Here is a 16,567-nt window from a genome sequence, read left to right as displayed (position 1 = left end):
AGGTACCTTGCCGTACCCAAGAAGGATGGTTCCTTGTGTCCGATTCTGGATCTTCGGCGCCTCAACGGGACGCTGAGGAAGTTCCCGTTCCGTATGCTTACCCTTCCCCGCCTTTCAAAGCATTGAGGCCGGGGGATTTCTTTACTTCCGTGGATCTGGAAGGTGTGTTCTTCCATGTCCCCGTGGTTCAGAGGCACAGCAAATACCTGAGGTTCTCCTTCCTGGGAAAAGAGTTCTGCGTCCTGCCGTTTGGCATGTCCTTGAGCCCATGGACCTTCACTGTGTGCGTGGCGATAGCCCTGGCTCCCCTGGGTGGGGCGTGGTGTGCGGAGGCCTCTCGGCGAATGGCCGGTGGGGAGCTCAGGAGCTTCGCCACATAAACGTGGAGCTGGAGCCGATTTGCCTGGCTCTGCTTCACTTCCAACCGCTGATACATGGGCGCCATGTTCTGATCCGTTCAGACAATACGGCAGCGATCGCCCACCTGAACAAACAGGGCGTTGTGCGGTCCGCGGCACTGAACCAGTTAGTGGCGGGGATTCACCTGTGGGCGTATCCCCGTTTCCTTTCGCTGTCAGCGGTTCATGTGCCAGGCCGGCTCAATTTTCGGGGGGCCGACCTGATGTCTCGCGGCAACCCAAGTCAGACAGAGTGGTGCCTCCACCCTCAGGCGCACGCTTGGCCCCAGGACGGGCTCTATGCTTCCCCCCAATCCCCCTGATTCGACAGGTGTTGGACAGAGTGAGGGAACAGCACCTGCGGCTCTTTTTTGTGGCCCCCTTTTGGCCCAAGCAGATATGGTTTGCGGACCTGATCTCCTTGGCACAGGGACCGCCCTGGCCGTTGCCGTCACGGGTGGATCTCCTATCCCAGGCGGAGCCTCCCCCAGTGGGTGAAAATTAGCAGCCTGTTTCCTGAACGGGACCATTTGCTAGCCCAGGGCTTGCCCGAAAAAATGGTTTTTGCACTATTCAGAGTGCTAGGGCTACTTTGACCCGCTCTCAGTACACGGGTCTTTGCGCGTTGGTACACGGACAAAGGAGTGGATCCAGTGAACTGTGGTGTGCGGCCCGTAGTGTAAGTCCCCGCAGGCTCTTAAGGTTACGTAGCCGCGATTTCCGCTTGCCTCACGGGAATGGCGAGTCGGCCCGTGGGGGGGGGGGGGGGGGATCGCGCTTCTTGAAGGGAACGCGTAGGTTGCGCTCACCATCTCGGTGCGTCTTTCCCAAATGGGACTTGGTCACGGTGCTGGACAGGCTCTCGGGTCATCCGGACTCTGTCGATCTGAAGCTTCTGTCTTTGAAGACTGCGCTGCTGCTGGCCTTGTCATGAGGAAAGAGGGTTGGTGACCTGATTGCCCTCTCGGTGCAGCAGTCCTGCATGGTGTTCGCTGGTGATGGATGCAGGTTGACGTTGCGGCCTAACCCTGCTTACCAACCTAGGAATATTACTGCCAGCTTTAGGTTCATGGTCATAGACTTGGCAGCTTTCTGTCCCCCGCCGTTCAGTTCGGACGAGGAGCGACGTTTGCACATGCTGTGTACCGTAAGGGCGCTCTCGGCCTACGTGGGGGGGACGCGCCCGTTACGCACTTCAAACCAGTTGTTGGTCTGTTTCGGGCAAATAGCCCAGGGTGGACCCCTTTCCAAGGATCGCTTATCACACTGGATAGTGGAGGCTTTGGCATACTATAAGGCACCCCCGGAGGGTATCAAGGTGCATTATACGCGAGGCGTCGCGACATCTTGCGCATTATTGTGCGGTGTATCGTGGAGGACATGTGCGCAGTGGCCTCATGGTCCTCTCATCACACGTTGTTAGGTCCTACAGTTGTGATGTGTCCGGCTCGCTTTTCGTGCGTGCGGTCCTGTCAATTGTTAGGCGGTAGTGCCGTTGTCACTCCGATGCCACATGAGCATGGGCAGTTGCAATGCGTCCGTTGTTAACCTACGCCTCTCAGGGTCGCTCTGAGGAGTGCTCCCTGCAGCAAGGGCGGTTGAAGTTGTCAATAGTGAGAGCTTGAGTTCGAAAAGAAGTAAAATGTTAGGGTTGTGCTACAACCCAGGTTTTACTAGTGAGAATGAGAGCTCTCACTAGCCAGCCTTGCTGCGTCGATGCGTCGATTGCGCAGTGGGCTGGATGAGTTTGAGTGAGGGGCATGAGAGCTGGGCGGACGTGACACAATCACAGCGATTGCTAGTGGGTGCCGTGCCATTCTCATGCATACCATGGCACCTACTGGTGGATGGTTGTTTTTTTATAAAAAAAGGTCATTTTTGGAGTAAAAATGAAGCACTGCTGTGGCAGCGAAATGGCAATAGTGAGAGCTCTCGTTCTCACTCGTAAAAACTGGTTTGTAGCACAACCCTAATGTTTTATTTGATGAAAAAATCCCACTTGAAAACATTAAATAACAAAATATTAAATGATTAATCTTGCGCACCCACTAGCCTATAGAGGCCGCTCACATACCCTCAAAGGTGCACCACACTTTTGGAATCCCTGCTTTAAGGAATCAGGTTGCATGAAACCTGGTTAGTAATGATAAATTATTCTAAAACAGCTCCCTTATTTATACCCAGTCAGGAGCTGCGTGTCCACCCACCACTAATGAGCTGATGATTGAATTCATTATGGATAAAAAAGAAAACAAATCCAAGGGATGAACAAGCAAAAGTGGGGACACTTATTTACAGCCTGGTCCCTGGTCTCAAAAACAGGACATACAGTTACACATTACATAGAATGAATAACAGATCAATCAAGAATATAGAAAAACAAGAGAATGCAAGCAATACAAGTTCAGAAAACAAATTAGAGAAACAAGAGAATACAAGCAATACAAATCCAGAAACAAATTAAAGAAAGGCTCCACCCACTACTCTAACTTACTCAGTAGGAATTTTTTCAGAAGGTTCTTAAAACCGATCAAGGAATTTGCAGTGTTAATTTTGTTGGGGATCTTGTTCCATTCCTCTTCCCCGGTGTAGAGGAATGTACTTCTCCCCACCTTGCTTTTTAGATAGGAAGTTTCAAGTCTGCCACACTAGCTCTCGTGTTCCGGCCATGGGCATCCCGAATAAACTGAAAATACTTATTGAAGTAATTTGGGCATAGGTCATGCAGTATAGACCATGATGAGTTTTAACTGTTGAACTCTACATTCAATGGGGAGCCAATTCAACTCTTTAAAATTAATTGGGCCAATGTGCGTTCTAGGGCTGAGGTTAAGAATAACCCTCATTAATTTGTTTTGATCTTTTGGTTAAACCACTGTACCGTGATATACAGTTGTAGTCATAGTGACATTGGATTAAGGATGTAGCTGTCTCATGGTCTTCTTGTCCAGGAATTTGGATATTCTTGTCAAGTATTTTGTCCGAGTGGATTTTAGCCTCACTCGACATACACTGGTCCAATTGACATCCCAGATACGTTACACAACACTTTTCCTGTAGCTTAATACCATTACGCTACGTTCACACAGGGCACCTACGCCTTGCCATTGCCTCAACCCACGCCTACGCCTACATATCTCGAGCTGGGCGTGAACCTATCACACGCTTTTGCGATCACACTGGACGCCTATTCCACGCTGAACCTGAGCCGAGTTTTTTTGTCACGTGTGGTCCCAAATTATCATGGTTAGGTAAAATAAATCTGATATATTTAATGTGCTATTGATGCTGGATATGTATAACCAGGTCTCCTTCTTGGGTCACTGTTGTCATAGAAAACTGGATGCTGTTGTACTAAGTGAATTAACTTTTCATTGTCCATCTTGCTTCTTCGGTCGCTATTCTCTCTCCTGAAGATTTGTTTACCGACGGGGAGAAAGCCCCACGTGATAGCCACCCGTCAATCACTCTCTTTCTCTCTCTCTCTGCTCAACATGTAGTAACACCATTTTATTTTGAAATTCAGTTGACTTTGCCATTTCCCACGGATATTGTCGTGTTTTTCCATGGCTTGACAGAAAAAGTCTGCCTTCACGCACCTAGTCGGCTTGAAAATAGAACTCACGCCTAAATGATAAAATCGGTGCAGCTCAGGCGAGGCGTGGGTACACGCAAGGTTCATGTTGAGGCGCCCTGTGTACACAGCCTCATTGACTAAAAAGGCGCCTATTTAAAAGCGTGGGTAAAGGCAAGGCGTAGGCAAGGCTTGGGTGCTGTGTGTGAACATAGCCTTACATTCCACCGGGAAATTGGGTTGGTCCCTTAATTCATACCTTGATCCAAAGACAATACATTCAGATTTTCCTAAATGCAGGGATAGCTTATTGTTGCATAACCATGTGGTTACATTATAAAGCTCTTTGGTAAGTGATGATCTAACTGATTCTAAGCACTCTCCGGTTACCATCAAGGTGGAGTCATCTGGTGCAGAAATAAAGGACATGAGCAGGCACATTCCATGTCATTAATGTACAATTGAAATAATAAAGGACCAATTATGCTTCCTTGGGGGACCCCACAGGTGAGGGTTTTGGGCTCAGAGAGTACCCCTCCTACTTCTACTCTTTGGACTCTGTCGGAGAGGTATGACTGTACTCAGTTCAGTGCCTCCCCTTTGAAACCTATTGCCTTCAGTTTACATAGTAAAATTTGGTGATTGACATTGTGTCAAATGCTCTTTGTAAGTCGAGCATTGCCATTCCACAATACTTTCCACGGTCAATGTTTGTTTCTTGATCAAATCTGTTAAGAAGGTCAAACAAGTATCCGTGAGACTGTCTAAAACCTGATTGAAAATCATATAAAATATTAAACTGATTAACATACTTAAAAATCTGCTTGTGAACAGCTCTCTCTAAAATTGTACTTAAAACACTTAAAATAGACACATGCCTGTAGTTACTTTGATAAATTTTACTGCCTTTCTTGTAAAGGGAAGTCACTCTAGCTTTTTTATATTCCTGTGGGACCTTTGATTGGATGATAGACAGATTTACAATGTGTGTGACATATGGAGAAATGACATCTGCAGAATCTCTCAAGAACTTGGCTGGAATGGCAAACCAAGCTTTACTAGGATCCAGACTATTGAGCAGTTTGGTGACTGTTGGGATTGTAACTTGGGAGAGGGAGAACTGCTCCCCAATAATCCCTTTGAATTTATAGTACTGTTTCACTGCAGGTTCACCAAAGTCATTTGTATTAGCAGGAAGCTTTTGCACTAAGTCACTTGCTATTGTTGTAAAAAAAAACGGATAAAAACTGTCAGCAACTGCAGCCTTGTCAAAGCTTAGGAAGCCATTAATATTCAGGCCTATACTACCTTGTTTAATTTTGGGTTTATCTTTGGTCCCTAATAATCCAGGAGGGAGTTGGGAATGTCTAAATTATTAATGTGTAAAATAACTCATTGATTCCATCTGTTGTTTGTTCTTTCAGAAACTTGTGATGCTGTGTGTCAACAACACAAACTCCTCCAACTAGATACGTTACAGTATCTGTTTGAGGGGACAGGCGGAATCCAAACACTTCTGAACCAGATCTTCACAATGCTTTACCTCACAATGGGAAAGAGTAGAGAGGTCAATTATGAACATGAAGTCAGACAGATTGAAGAAGCATCCCGGAAACCTCAGAGATCAGAAACAACACTAACATGTGAAGACATCTTTAAACCCTTACCTGGAAGAGATAAACGAACCAGAGCAGTGATGACAATGGGAGTGGCTGGCATTGGGAAAACAGTCTTAACACAAAAGTTCACCCTGGACTGGGCTGAAGACAAAGCCAACCAGGATATCAAGTTCATATTTCTCTTCACTTTCCGAGAGCTGAATCTGCAGAGAAATAAAAACAAAAACTATAGCTTGGTGGAACTTATTCATCTCTTCTTTCCTGCGATCAAAGAAGCAGGAATCTGCAGTTTTGACAAGTTCCAGGTTCTGTTCATCTTTGACGGTCTGGATGAGTGTCGACCTCCTCTAGACTTCCAGAACAACGAGATCGTGACTGATGTCACAGAGTCGACCTCAGTGGATGTGCTGCTGACAAACCTCATCAGGGGGAAACTGCTTCCCCTTGCTCGCCTCTGGATGACCACACGACCTGGAGCAGCCAATCAGATCCCTCCTAAGTGCTTTGACATGGTGACGGAGGTGAGAGGGTTCACTGACCCACAGAAGGAAGAGTACTTCAAGAAGAGATTCAGTGATGTGAAGAAATTCACGAAAGAGCAGGCCAGCAGAATCATCTCCCACATCAAGGCTTCACGTACTCTCCACATCATGTGCTACATCCCAGTCTTCTGCTGGATCACTGCTATGGTTCTGGAAACATGCTGGACAGGAAATATGCCCAAGACCCTGACTGAGATGTACATCCAATTCCTGGTGATTCAGTCCAAATGGGGGAATGTCAAGTACTATGGGAGAGCTGAGACAGATGCACACTGGACTAAAGAGACCAGCAAGATGATTCTCTCTCTGGCAAAAGTGGCTTCTGAGCAGCTGAAGAAAGGCAACCTGATCTTCTATGCAGCCGACCTGAAAGAGTGTGACATTGATACCAAAGCAGCATCAGTGTACTCAGGAGTGTTCACACAGCTCTTTAAAGAGGAGAAGTGTGGGCTGTACGAGGAGGACATGGTGTATTCTTTTGTCCATCTGACCATTCAGGAGTTTCTGGCTGCTGTCTACATGTTCCACTGTCACACAAACATGGATGACAGTGGACAATCCCTCGATGTCTTCCTGCAGACAGCCATGCACAAATCCCTGGAGAGTGAAAATGGCCACCTGGACCTCTTTGTCCGCTTCCTTCATGGCCTCTCACTAGAGTCCAGCCAGAAACCCCTACGAGGCTTGCTGGGTCAGACAGAGAGCAGACCAGACAGCATCCAGAGAGCCATCAGCAACCTGAAGGAGTTGGCCATCTCCAATACCTCTCCTGACAGAAGCATCAACATCTTCCACTGTTTGGTGGAGATGAATGACAAGTCAGTACATAAGCAGATCCTACAGTTCCTGAAGTCAGAGAACAGATCAGTGGATGAAGAGGATGAATTTGAAGAGGTTGAACTCTCTGAGATCCACTGCTCAGCTTTGGCCTACATGCTAGAGATGTCAGAGGAAGTTCTGGATGTGTTGGACCTGGAGGCCTACAACATATCACAGGAGGGACAACTGAGACTGATCCCAGCTGTGAGGAACTGCAGGAAGGCTCGGTTAGTCCTGATGTGATTGTGAATACCAACAGTGTCGATTTTTTCCCAAAGGGCCATACTGTCTTACATAAAGTAACCAAAGAGCCGCACATTGGACATTATACATGCCAACACTCCTTATTTTCGCAAGAGTCCCCCTATTTTTAACCCTCTCTCCCACTGTCATTGGGAATTTCTCCTGTTAATTCCCCAATATTATATACATAATGATACAAATATAATGATTGTAGCAGATGGGATTTACTAACACAATTCTGCCTTTTATTGAGTTTTTGGGTGTTGTTTTGTTTTTCTTTGAGAATGTTGGGGGCCGGATTGAGATGGTCCAGGGGCCGGCCCCTGGGGCCGAATTTTGCCCATGTGTGGTATAGACTGAAATGTATAGGGTTGTCACGATACTAGAATTCCTAACTTCGACACTGATACCAAGGAAAATATCGATAACAGAGGTTTTCAAAGTGGGAGGGGCCCTCCCCAGGGGCCTCCAAGCAGTTTCACTTTCCCACAGTCAGAACTAATAAATGCCATCAGACAGACATTTACAGTATTTATGTATTTGGTGTAGTATGTCAACCAGCAATATCAGGCCTTTGGCTTAACTGTTATGGAATCAAATAACATAATCATGATTCAATACAGGCATCCAGGAATTGAGCGAGGGGGGCTCCTTATTCCAAGCTTTGTCTGGGGGGAGGCCCACAGTCTCAGACTTTGAAAACCCACTGCTTGACACCATTTTTGATATGGGGGGGGGGGGGGGGGGGGGGTGCATCGCTGATGCACGTGCAACTGGTCGTTAAAAAGATCAAAGAGAAAAGACGAGAGCTCACTAAAATATGCCGACAACGCGGAAACTGGTAATCCATTAAAGTTGCTGGAGAATTTGGTCACATTTTCAACACAGATTTGAGACAAAGAAGATACAGGCGAAGCACATCATAACCATGGATGAAATTGCGTTGTGGTTTGACTCGGCTCGACGGGGGCACGGTGGCGCAGTGGTAGTGCTGTCCCCTCACAGCTAGAAGGTCCTGAGTTCGATTCCCACCTGGGACGCTGTGAGCGCTGAAAGAGTGCGTGCCCGTCCGCATGCCCACCGCCCAGGTGGGGTCGTCAAAAGGGCCCCCTGGGGGTTTCCTTCATATCGGAACCCCTGACAAAAAACATGCAATATCCTGGTCGCTGAAGTGGTGCCTCCTCTGGTCGTTTGGGGTGCCTGTTCAGAGGGAGGGGAACTCATTGGAATAGTGTGATCCTCCCACGTGCTATGTCCTACCGGTGAAGCTTCCCCTGTCAGGTGAAAAGAAGTGGCTGGCTACTGCCCATGTCTCGGAGGAAGCATGGATCCAGTTTCAGCAGAGGGCAGAGGGTGAAGCAGCAACCAGGATAAATAAATTAAATTAGCAGTAATGGGCGATAAAAATGGGATAAAAAAAATCTCTCGGAAAAAAGGGGGAAAAAAGACATGCTCGGCTCAACTACAGTAAATGCGAGAGTGGCGGGGTTTGATTGATGCACTCTTTAAAGTGGAAATTCGTTCCCCCGCAACACATTTTGGTTCTGAGCTTTCTCTTTTAGTTTCTGATGATTTTTCTACATCAAATCCCTCAGGTTTGGTCCAATGATTTGTTTGAGAATTGTATAGATTTTTTTCCCAGCGTTCTCATCAATATGCGCAGCTCGGCAGCATGCAACAATTAAGCTGCCTTCACATGATGAGTGATCTTCTCTTCTCTCACCGTGAGGTAGAGAATTTTGCCTACTAATGTCAACATCGTTTGAGCATAAAATAGCCTAACCTACTTACTCATAAACTGTAGGTACGGAGCATTCTTCCTGGCGCCCCTGTTGCAGTCATGGATTGCATAGGCTACTTTTTTTTTACTTTCATTTAAACCGTTCCCCTTTGTATTGCTGTGTGAGATGGTTTCCCCTGTAATTTACTTTAATGAGAGCTGAGATTTGAGCCGTCTTCCCGCGGGTACCCTTTCAGACAGACGTTGATTCGGGGCTATGACTACCTTCACCGGTGGAACGAAAGGCGTAACAAAATGATCCACCACTCCGCATTTGTGACTTTCACACAGGAGGCAAGTCTTAATAATCCCACAGAATTCACAGCTTTCACAGACTGTGTGAAAGGGGCTTGAGAGAACACAGCAGTTTAACCCTGCTCTAGTCATCAGCCTATAGAGCAATTTGGAGTGGACGTCACAGGGTTATGTCACTGCAGTTGTGCACGCATCGCGGTACCAGAAAATCTGAGGGAACAAGTGAAACCGAAACTAGAGAGATCCCCGGAATAAGGGAAAAAGACGTCTTGTGCCGTATAGGCGCTGGGCTTTCCAACTAGGAATATGCAGATGTCCGGCACCGAACTTTGGCGATGTAGTTTGATCCAAGACCAATCCTGACAGCGAGTACTGGTCAGGAAACCTCACCCCATCGAAAGAGTTACAGTAGCTTATTTGTGTAAGATAACCTGTCTGTTGCTGGCAAACCTTTGAAACACGTGAAGGCATCCAGGTCTTCCATATTTCTATGACTGCTGAATCGCTAGCTGTCACTTTCTGCAACCAGTTCGGCTAGGCCCACAAAATGCATAATCACTGTTTGCAAACATACGATGTCTGTAACAACACAGCAGATTACCCCTGGTTCAGTTTTATATTCCATTACTGAGCAGATCGGTTGTTTCTTGAGTTTCATTCTTTAGTCGAGTTCAACTTTTTATTGGTCTAATATCTATGAAAGATCCCTCTCGTCTTCTCCTGCCTTCAGCTCATGTGAGAAATATCAGAATTACAGAGAGTGACATGAACGAGCCGACAAACAGGAAAATATGACTTGGAAAGTTGTAATTTAATGTGGTAGGCTGTAAACCATAAAATTAACTAAACCCAAACAAAATCTGTGTCTAATGGTGTCAGGCGGAACTGTGTTACCAGAATTTGAACCAAACTGCCTCAATTATTGTAGTTATCATCATTAGTAGTAGTAGTAATAGTAGTAGTAGTAGTAGTAGTAGTAGTAGTAGTAGTAGTAGTAGTTGTTGTTGTAAATGCTTTATAAGTTTTACTTAGTCTCAGCTCTGTTTTGATATGTTACATTTGGCTAAATCTGTAAACAGAGTTTCCAACTTTGAACGCTCAGAGACCTCAGCTCTCAAGTCCTGGTCTCAGCTCTGAAGTCCATCTCCTCCTTTATCCTGTATTCAGATTGATGTACTGCAACTTGTCAGAGACTGACTGTGAAGTCGTGGCCTCAGCTCTGAAGTCCAACCCCTCCCATCTGACAGAGCTGGACCTGAGTCACAGCAACCTGATTCGGGAGCTGAGTGTGGATTCAGAATGGAAGCTGCATTCAGGAGTGAAGCTTCTCTCTGCTGGACTGGAGAGTCCACACTGCAGACTGGAGACTCTCAGGTCAGACATCATATTTAATAATGTGCTGATGAGATTTCAATATTGTACTTTGAGGGCATCTGAAGTTGTTCCATCTGAAATCAGACAGGATGTGGTTTTAGAGGCTTAGATCTCAGATGTTGCTCATGTTGTTTTCACCAGAGGTGGAAAGTGGAAAGAGTACTGATAAATCCTACTCAAGTACAAATAAATAGTGTTACTTTAGTGAAGATTAACTCAAGAAGTACAAGTTAATCAAAAGTAGCCTATTTAAAAGTACTAGAGTAAAAGTACATTTGTGTTACTTTAAAAATGTTTTATTTATTCATTTATTTATTTGCGGGACAACGCACATTAATGAACATTCTCCTTTATATAAAAGGGAGCAAGTGGGCAATGTTTGTTTCTATTTTTGCCCCACTGATGATGTCACAATGTCTATGACATCAGTGATGTCATCAGTGACATCATTATTGACCAAATCATCATTATGACATCACTGATGTTGTCATGCACTGATGTGATAGGCATTGTGACATCATCAGTGACAGTGATGTCACGAGTAATGCGAAGTTGGGCAATTGTGCACTGCACATGCCAATAGAGCAGGCGAGGCCACACAGCAGCAGAGCTGCAGGCGAGGCAGCGTCATCAGTGCCAGCATTATTGACCAAAATCATCTTATGACATCGCTGATGATGTCAGGGGCACTGATGAATTCATAGGCATTGTGACATCATCAGTGACAGTGATGTCATCAGTGATGAGAAGTTCAGCAATTGTGCACTTGTGCATGCCCACAGAGCAAGCAATTGTGCACTGCGCATGCCAATAGAGCAGGCGAGGCCACGCAGCATCCGAGCTACGCACGAGGTTACGCATTTCAGTTGGCAGCGGAAGGACATCCCTGCAAGCTCTGCCATTGTCTCCGACCAGCTCCGACTGACCGGCTCCGCTCCCTGCGTGTCAAATCCCTCGATCTTAAGTTTTGTGTTGGGTTAGTTTAGTTGTTACACATCCCGGGTTGACCGATTCTGCCCTCCATTGACTTCCATTCAAAAGTGCTATATTTGGCCATTTTTCAAAAGTAATTTATTCCCTGATGTTAAGCATCCATCCTGGAGGGAAGGCTTCAAATTATAGTTTTTACTGTGTTTGAGTATTTCCCCCCAATTTGACCAGTTATGGCACAACAATAAATTTCATGCAGTTTACATGAAATGTAATGGGTTACATTTGATTACCTTAGAATACATTATTATGTGATTATACATATGATTAGAACACACTATTATGCGATAAGCTTCTAACTTTGATGGGTTCGAGGTTAGGGGGGGGCGACCGCACCAGTTCCGACACAACCCTGCAGTGTTCGCCAGTCTATTTTGATGACAAATAACCTTATTTTGGGCTCAACGTCCTAAAAATAAGCTGCTAAGGAAAACAGGTGATGACGTCAGTGACAGACATTATGGTTGTCTAACGACTGATGTATGGTATTCAGATAATAATAATTACTGTATGAGTTACAGTGAATAGTTAGCATTAGCGTCTGGCATTAGCTAGCTGTTAGCCTGTGAATGTTAGTTACATGGCAGTAAAACGCCACTTAATGACCAGTTTGATATAACTGTCAAGCAGTTTGATTCACACTCTTTCCATAACTTTGATATATACTGGCTGGTTGTTGATATTAATAACAATATTGTGGCCTCTGGACAAACATTTTGCAGAGGTAGTCAGCCATACCCTTTCCGGTCTACCACCTAGACTGTGTTGGCCTGGAAGGAAGACAAAGATCGTATATTGAATGCAGGAGCGAGGCTCTTTTCCTTTTTTGGACAACAGCGCTACAGCCATGATGTTGCAGTGGAACAAAGTATAAGCCTTTGGTTCTAATATATGATCTTTGGCTCAAATGATGACGTGTGTTATTACAGCACGCGCTCATGTACGTTTTCATAGAACATCAATGGTGTACAGGTATGAAAAACTGACTGGAGGGGGGGGGGGGCTTTAAGTGTTATGGTGGTGCTAGTCTCGCTTACCGGACTCTCCCAGCAAAGGGGCGAGGTGAGTCTGGCTGGGGACGCTTTCTATTGTGGACTAGAGGGGGGAAAAGCTGTTTACAGCCATCCACCGAACGTACCATGTGCAGGCTGCTTCATTGCATAATCCACATCAATCGTTTTCAGCGTGTAGCAATGAGCTAGCAACTAGCACTGCTGTTGTTATTGTTTCAAAGGCAGCGGCGCAGGCATTTGAGGTCAGCAGATTCGACACGTACAGCAGCAGGCATACAGATTCGACACGGGGGCTTGGAAAGGAAATCCAAATATGGTCGCAGCCGCAGTCAGAGCGGGTCGGAGCCAATGCAGTGCTTGCAGGGAGCGAAATGGGATTTCCATCCGGCACCGACTGAAATGGTCGCCACCAATGAGAGAGGTAAAGGCTGCTTTATGCTCACCATGCCGTGAAGGGCGCGGGGGTGGAGCGAGGGCCGGGCGCGTCAAATGACGTAAATTTGTTGGCCGTGGTTATTCGCTACCTCCATAGGGCGGCCACCGTGTGCCTGATTTTTTTTCTCACAGCGCGACCTCCGCACAGCTTCTCTCCAAACATGGCCGCTTTCAAGCCACTGAGCCCTGAACACTGAGCTGTGTTTTCCCCACATTTCTTGACCCATGTGGTAGGCTATAAACTTTGATTTGCAACTGTTCGTTTTTAGTCATTTCACCAAGTAAATGTGTTGTGTTGAGAGCATGATTGAGAGAGTTTAAAAGCAGCACAGAGTAGGCTATCAGGGCTGAGAACTGAAACGGCTTTCAGTAAAAACAAGTTTGGTGATTCATTCATGTGCTGATGTACGGTCGTTTGAGAGTGAAAGCGCACTCAGTACTGCACATAATAACGTTTCATTGCGACTTTTCACAGGCTGTTCTCACTATTACCATTGTACAATACATGCTGATCACTTCGCTGATCACTTCTGAGTATAATAGCATCTGCCCCAGCGCAAGGTCCGCACGGTGACTCGCGGAGCTCCACCCCCACGGAGCTTGCTTGAGTATAATGAGCCCTTCAGTCCACCATGCTGCTTTCCCCCAATCAGACTATGGTGGTGCTAACTACCAACATGTTAGTTTGTGTAGCTTGTTAAATAAATGTCTACCTCCAGCCTAGCAAGGGTTAATTTAGGAACAAGTCAAGGTTAATTTAGGATCAAGTTATTGTTAAGTCAGGATTAAGTTCCCCATCCGACTCAGATTCTGCTTTTTACCATTACTGTCAGGAAACTACCATCTGAAAATGGTGTCCAATGTTGTAAAAATTGGATTCTGAAATTTAACTAAACCTTGTGACAGCCTGGCTGCTTTCAGATGGAAAGACTCTATAAGGCTGACAGGATGCTGATCCACACTGACAAGATGCTGAAGTCCACTGGATTATGAAACACTCGATTGTTGAAAGCTTTCAGGGATATTTTATCTTATACCTGTAGCTATTTTGCTTTATTCTTTATTCAGATTGAGTGGCTGCAACTTGTCAGAGGCGTACATTGAAGTCCTGGGCTCAGCTCTAAAGTCCAACCCGTCCCATCTGAGAGAGCTGGACCTGAGTGGATGCAGGTTGTCAGAGTCTGACTGTGAAGTCCTGGTCTCAGCTCTGAAGTCCCCCCTGTCGTGTCTGAGAGAGCTGGACCTGAGTAACAACAACTTACAGGATTCTGGAGTGAAGCTGCTCTCTGCTGAGCTGGAGAGTCAACACTTCAGACTGGAGACTCTCAGGTAAAATCAGTTTACAGTTTTTCTCAGCTGATTTGACACATTTCTCCAAACTAAGGTCTGTTCTCTCAAAAAAGGATTCCTGAATCTGCAAAGGTCGCTGTGCAGGTTTTCCACAAGGATTTGAGTTGTATTGATCCAGCTTCATATACACAGCACTGAAGCTCAGTGACAGAGAGGATCAATCATGCTCTGATATCTTGCTATTAGGTTACCACCCCTCTTAGGTTACCCCTGTTCCTCTCAGCCATAATTCAATGTCACATCTCCAGCTGCTTCGAAATAGAGCAGCTAGATATTAACCAGTGGGAATGTGACATCATCATCTCCCAGTTTTAACACCTGTCCTCTGGTTACCAGTTAGATAGATAATTCATATTAAAAGGTCACTGAACACATTTAAAGCAGGCTAGTTTTGTTCCTGAATTACACTGTGAAGCGCTTAGTTCCCTGTGAGCTGAGGGCCAGCTGAGATCTTCAGGTCCTCCCAACTTTCCCTCAGATTCAACACTGAAAGTGGGTTCACTTTGAGGCTGCAGATTCACTATCATCTTTAAAACTCTGTAAAACACACATTTATTGACTTGCTTTTGTGCCATTTTGTGTAATCTGTTTGGTCCCTTCTTCATCTTCTTTCTCATATTTGTATTTATATTATTATTTAAATTATGTTGTTTTTAAAGTGTTTCCTAAGTTATACCCACTTTATGTATGTATGTATTTATTGCATGGCCTGTTGTGCAGCGTAACAGTGCATGCACCATTTGGTGGATTTATCCAGTTTTAACCAGTTTCCCTGTCAGTGTTAGTGCTCCATTCAGCTCAGTATACAGCACCATGCAAACACACTGGGACCTGCTCTAGACCAGGGCCTCATCAATACAGCCTGTCAGTAGAAATAATACAATACAGACATTAAATATAAGGGTTAGTTAACCTCATCAATACAGTCTGTCAGTAGAAATAATGCAATAAAACATTAATTATAAGGGTTAATTAACCTAATCAATACAGTCTGTCAGTAGAAATAATACAATAATGACATTAAATATAAGGTTAGTTAGCTTCATCAATACAGTCTGACAGTAGAAGTAATACAGTAATGACATTAAATATAAGGGTTAGTTAGCTTCGTCAATACAGTCTGTCAGTAGAAATAATACATTATTGACATTAAATATAGTTAATGTCATCAATACAGTCTGTCAGTAGAAATAATACAATATTGACATTAAATATAAGAGTTAGTTAACCTCATCAATACAGTCTGTCAGGAGAAATAATACATTATTGACATTAAATATAGTTAACATCATCAATACCGTCTGTCAGTAGAAATAATACAATAATGAGATTAAATATAAGGTCAGTTAGCCTCAATGATACAGTCTGTCAGGTCAGTAGAAATAATACAATATTGACATTAAATATAAGAGTTAGTTAACCTCATCAATACAGTCTGTCAGGAGAAATAATACATTATTGACATTAAATATAGTTAACGTCATCAATACCGTCTGTCAGTAGAAATAATACAATAATGAGATTAAATATAAGGTCAGTTAGCCCCATTAATACAGTCTGTCAGTAGAAATAATACAATAATGAGATTAAAGCCCCCCTCCAGTGTATTTTGTCATTTGTAAGATAGTTAATGTGTTGGTGAGTCATGACCTGGTCTGTTGATTAGCCACACTGTTAGCCACTGTATTTATTTTGTGCTCAAAGTCCAAGTAACATAAAGAAAAGAAGTCGCACACTCAGAATCTCCTCTGCTGTGTTTTAATGGTTACACCAACATGTTTCGGCAAAAGTGCCTTCGTCAGGGTGCAGTACAACATAAGGAGGTGTGACCCTTTTTATAGGGCACACCTTCTCCAATCAGTTGCAGGTGAAACAATTACAAAAAGGGTTAAAACATATATAAATACAATAAGGTACAGTAAGGTACAGTTTTTCATTTCCAACAATCCATTGATCTGTTTTAGGAAAAAGCATTTTACAATTACAATATACAATCATTAATATTTTTTTAAATGTGATGCCAACAAGGCATCTATTTAGGCAACAAAGTTGGCCTAATTGTCTCAATTTACACAGCATTTCAATAATAATTCAAAGAAACGGCCTCAGGTCATAATCAATATTTAAACCATTAGGATAACGTGTATTTAGTTCATACATCCAGTATGCTTCTCT

General features: G+C 44.6%; 1 protein-coding gene across 1 annotated transcript; it reads left to right on the top strand.

The window, feature by feature from the left end:
- Positions 1-797: 797 nt before the first annotated feature.
- Positions 798-14,707, top strand: LOC310792206 (NLR family CARD domain-containing protein 3-like; the record flags this gene model as incomplete). The annotated part of the gene is made up of 5 exons (XM_083653934.1): positions 798-888; positions 5,397-7,179; positions 10,398-10,604; positions 14,111-14,371; positions 14,641-14,707. 5 exons carry the CDS (start codon positions 798-800, stop codon positions 14,705-14,707), a joined length of 2,409 nt encoding a protein of 802 aa, XP_083510060.1.
- Between the last annotated feature and the right edge of the window lie 1,860 nt (positions 14,708-16,567).

The sequence above is a fragment of the Poromitra crassiceps genome (genome assembly GCF_964638095.1).
Source record: "Poromitra crassiceps genome assembly, chromosome: 17".
Lineage (NCBI taxonomy): Eukaryota > Metazoa > Chordata > Actinopteri > Beryciformes > Melamphaidae > Poromitra > Poromitra crassiceps.
This window is presented reverse-complemented; position numbering and strand designations above follow the sequence as displayed.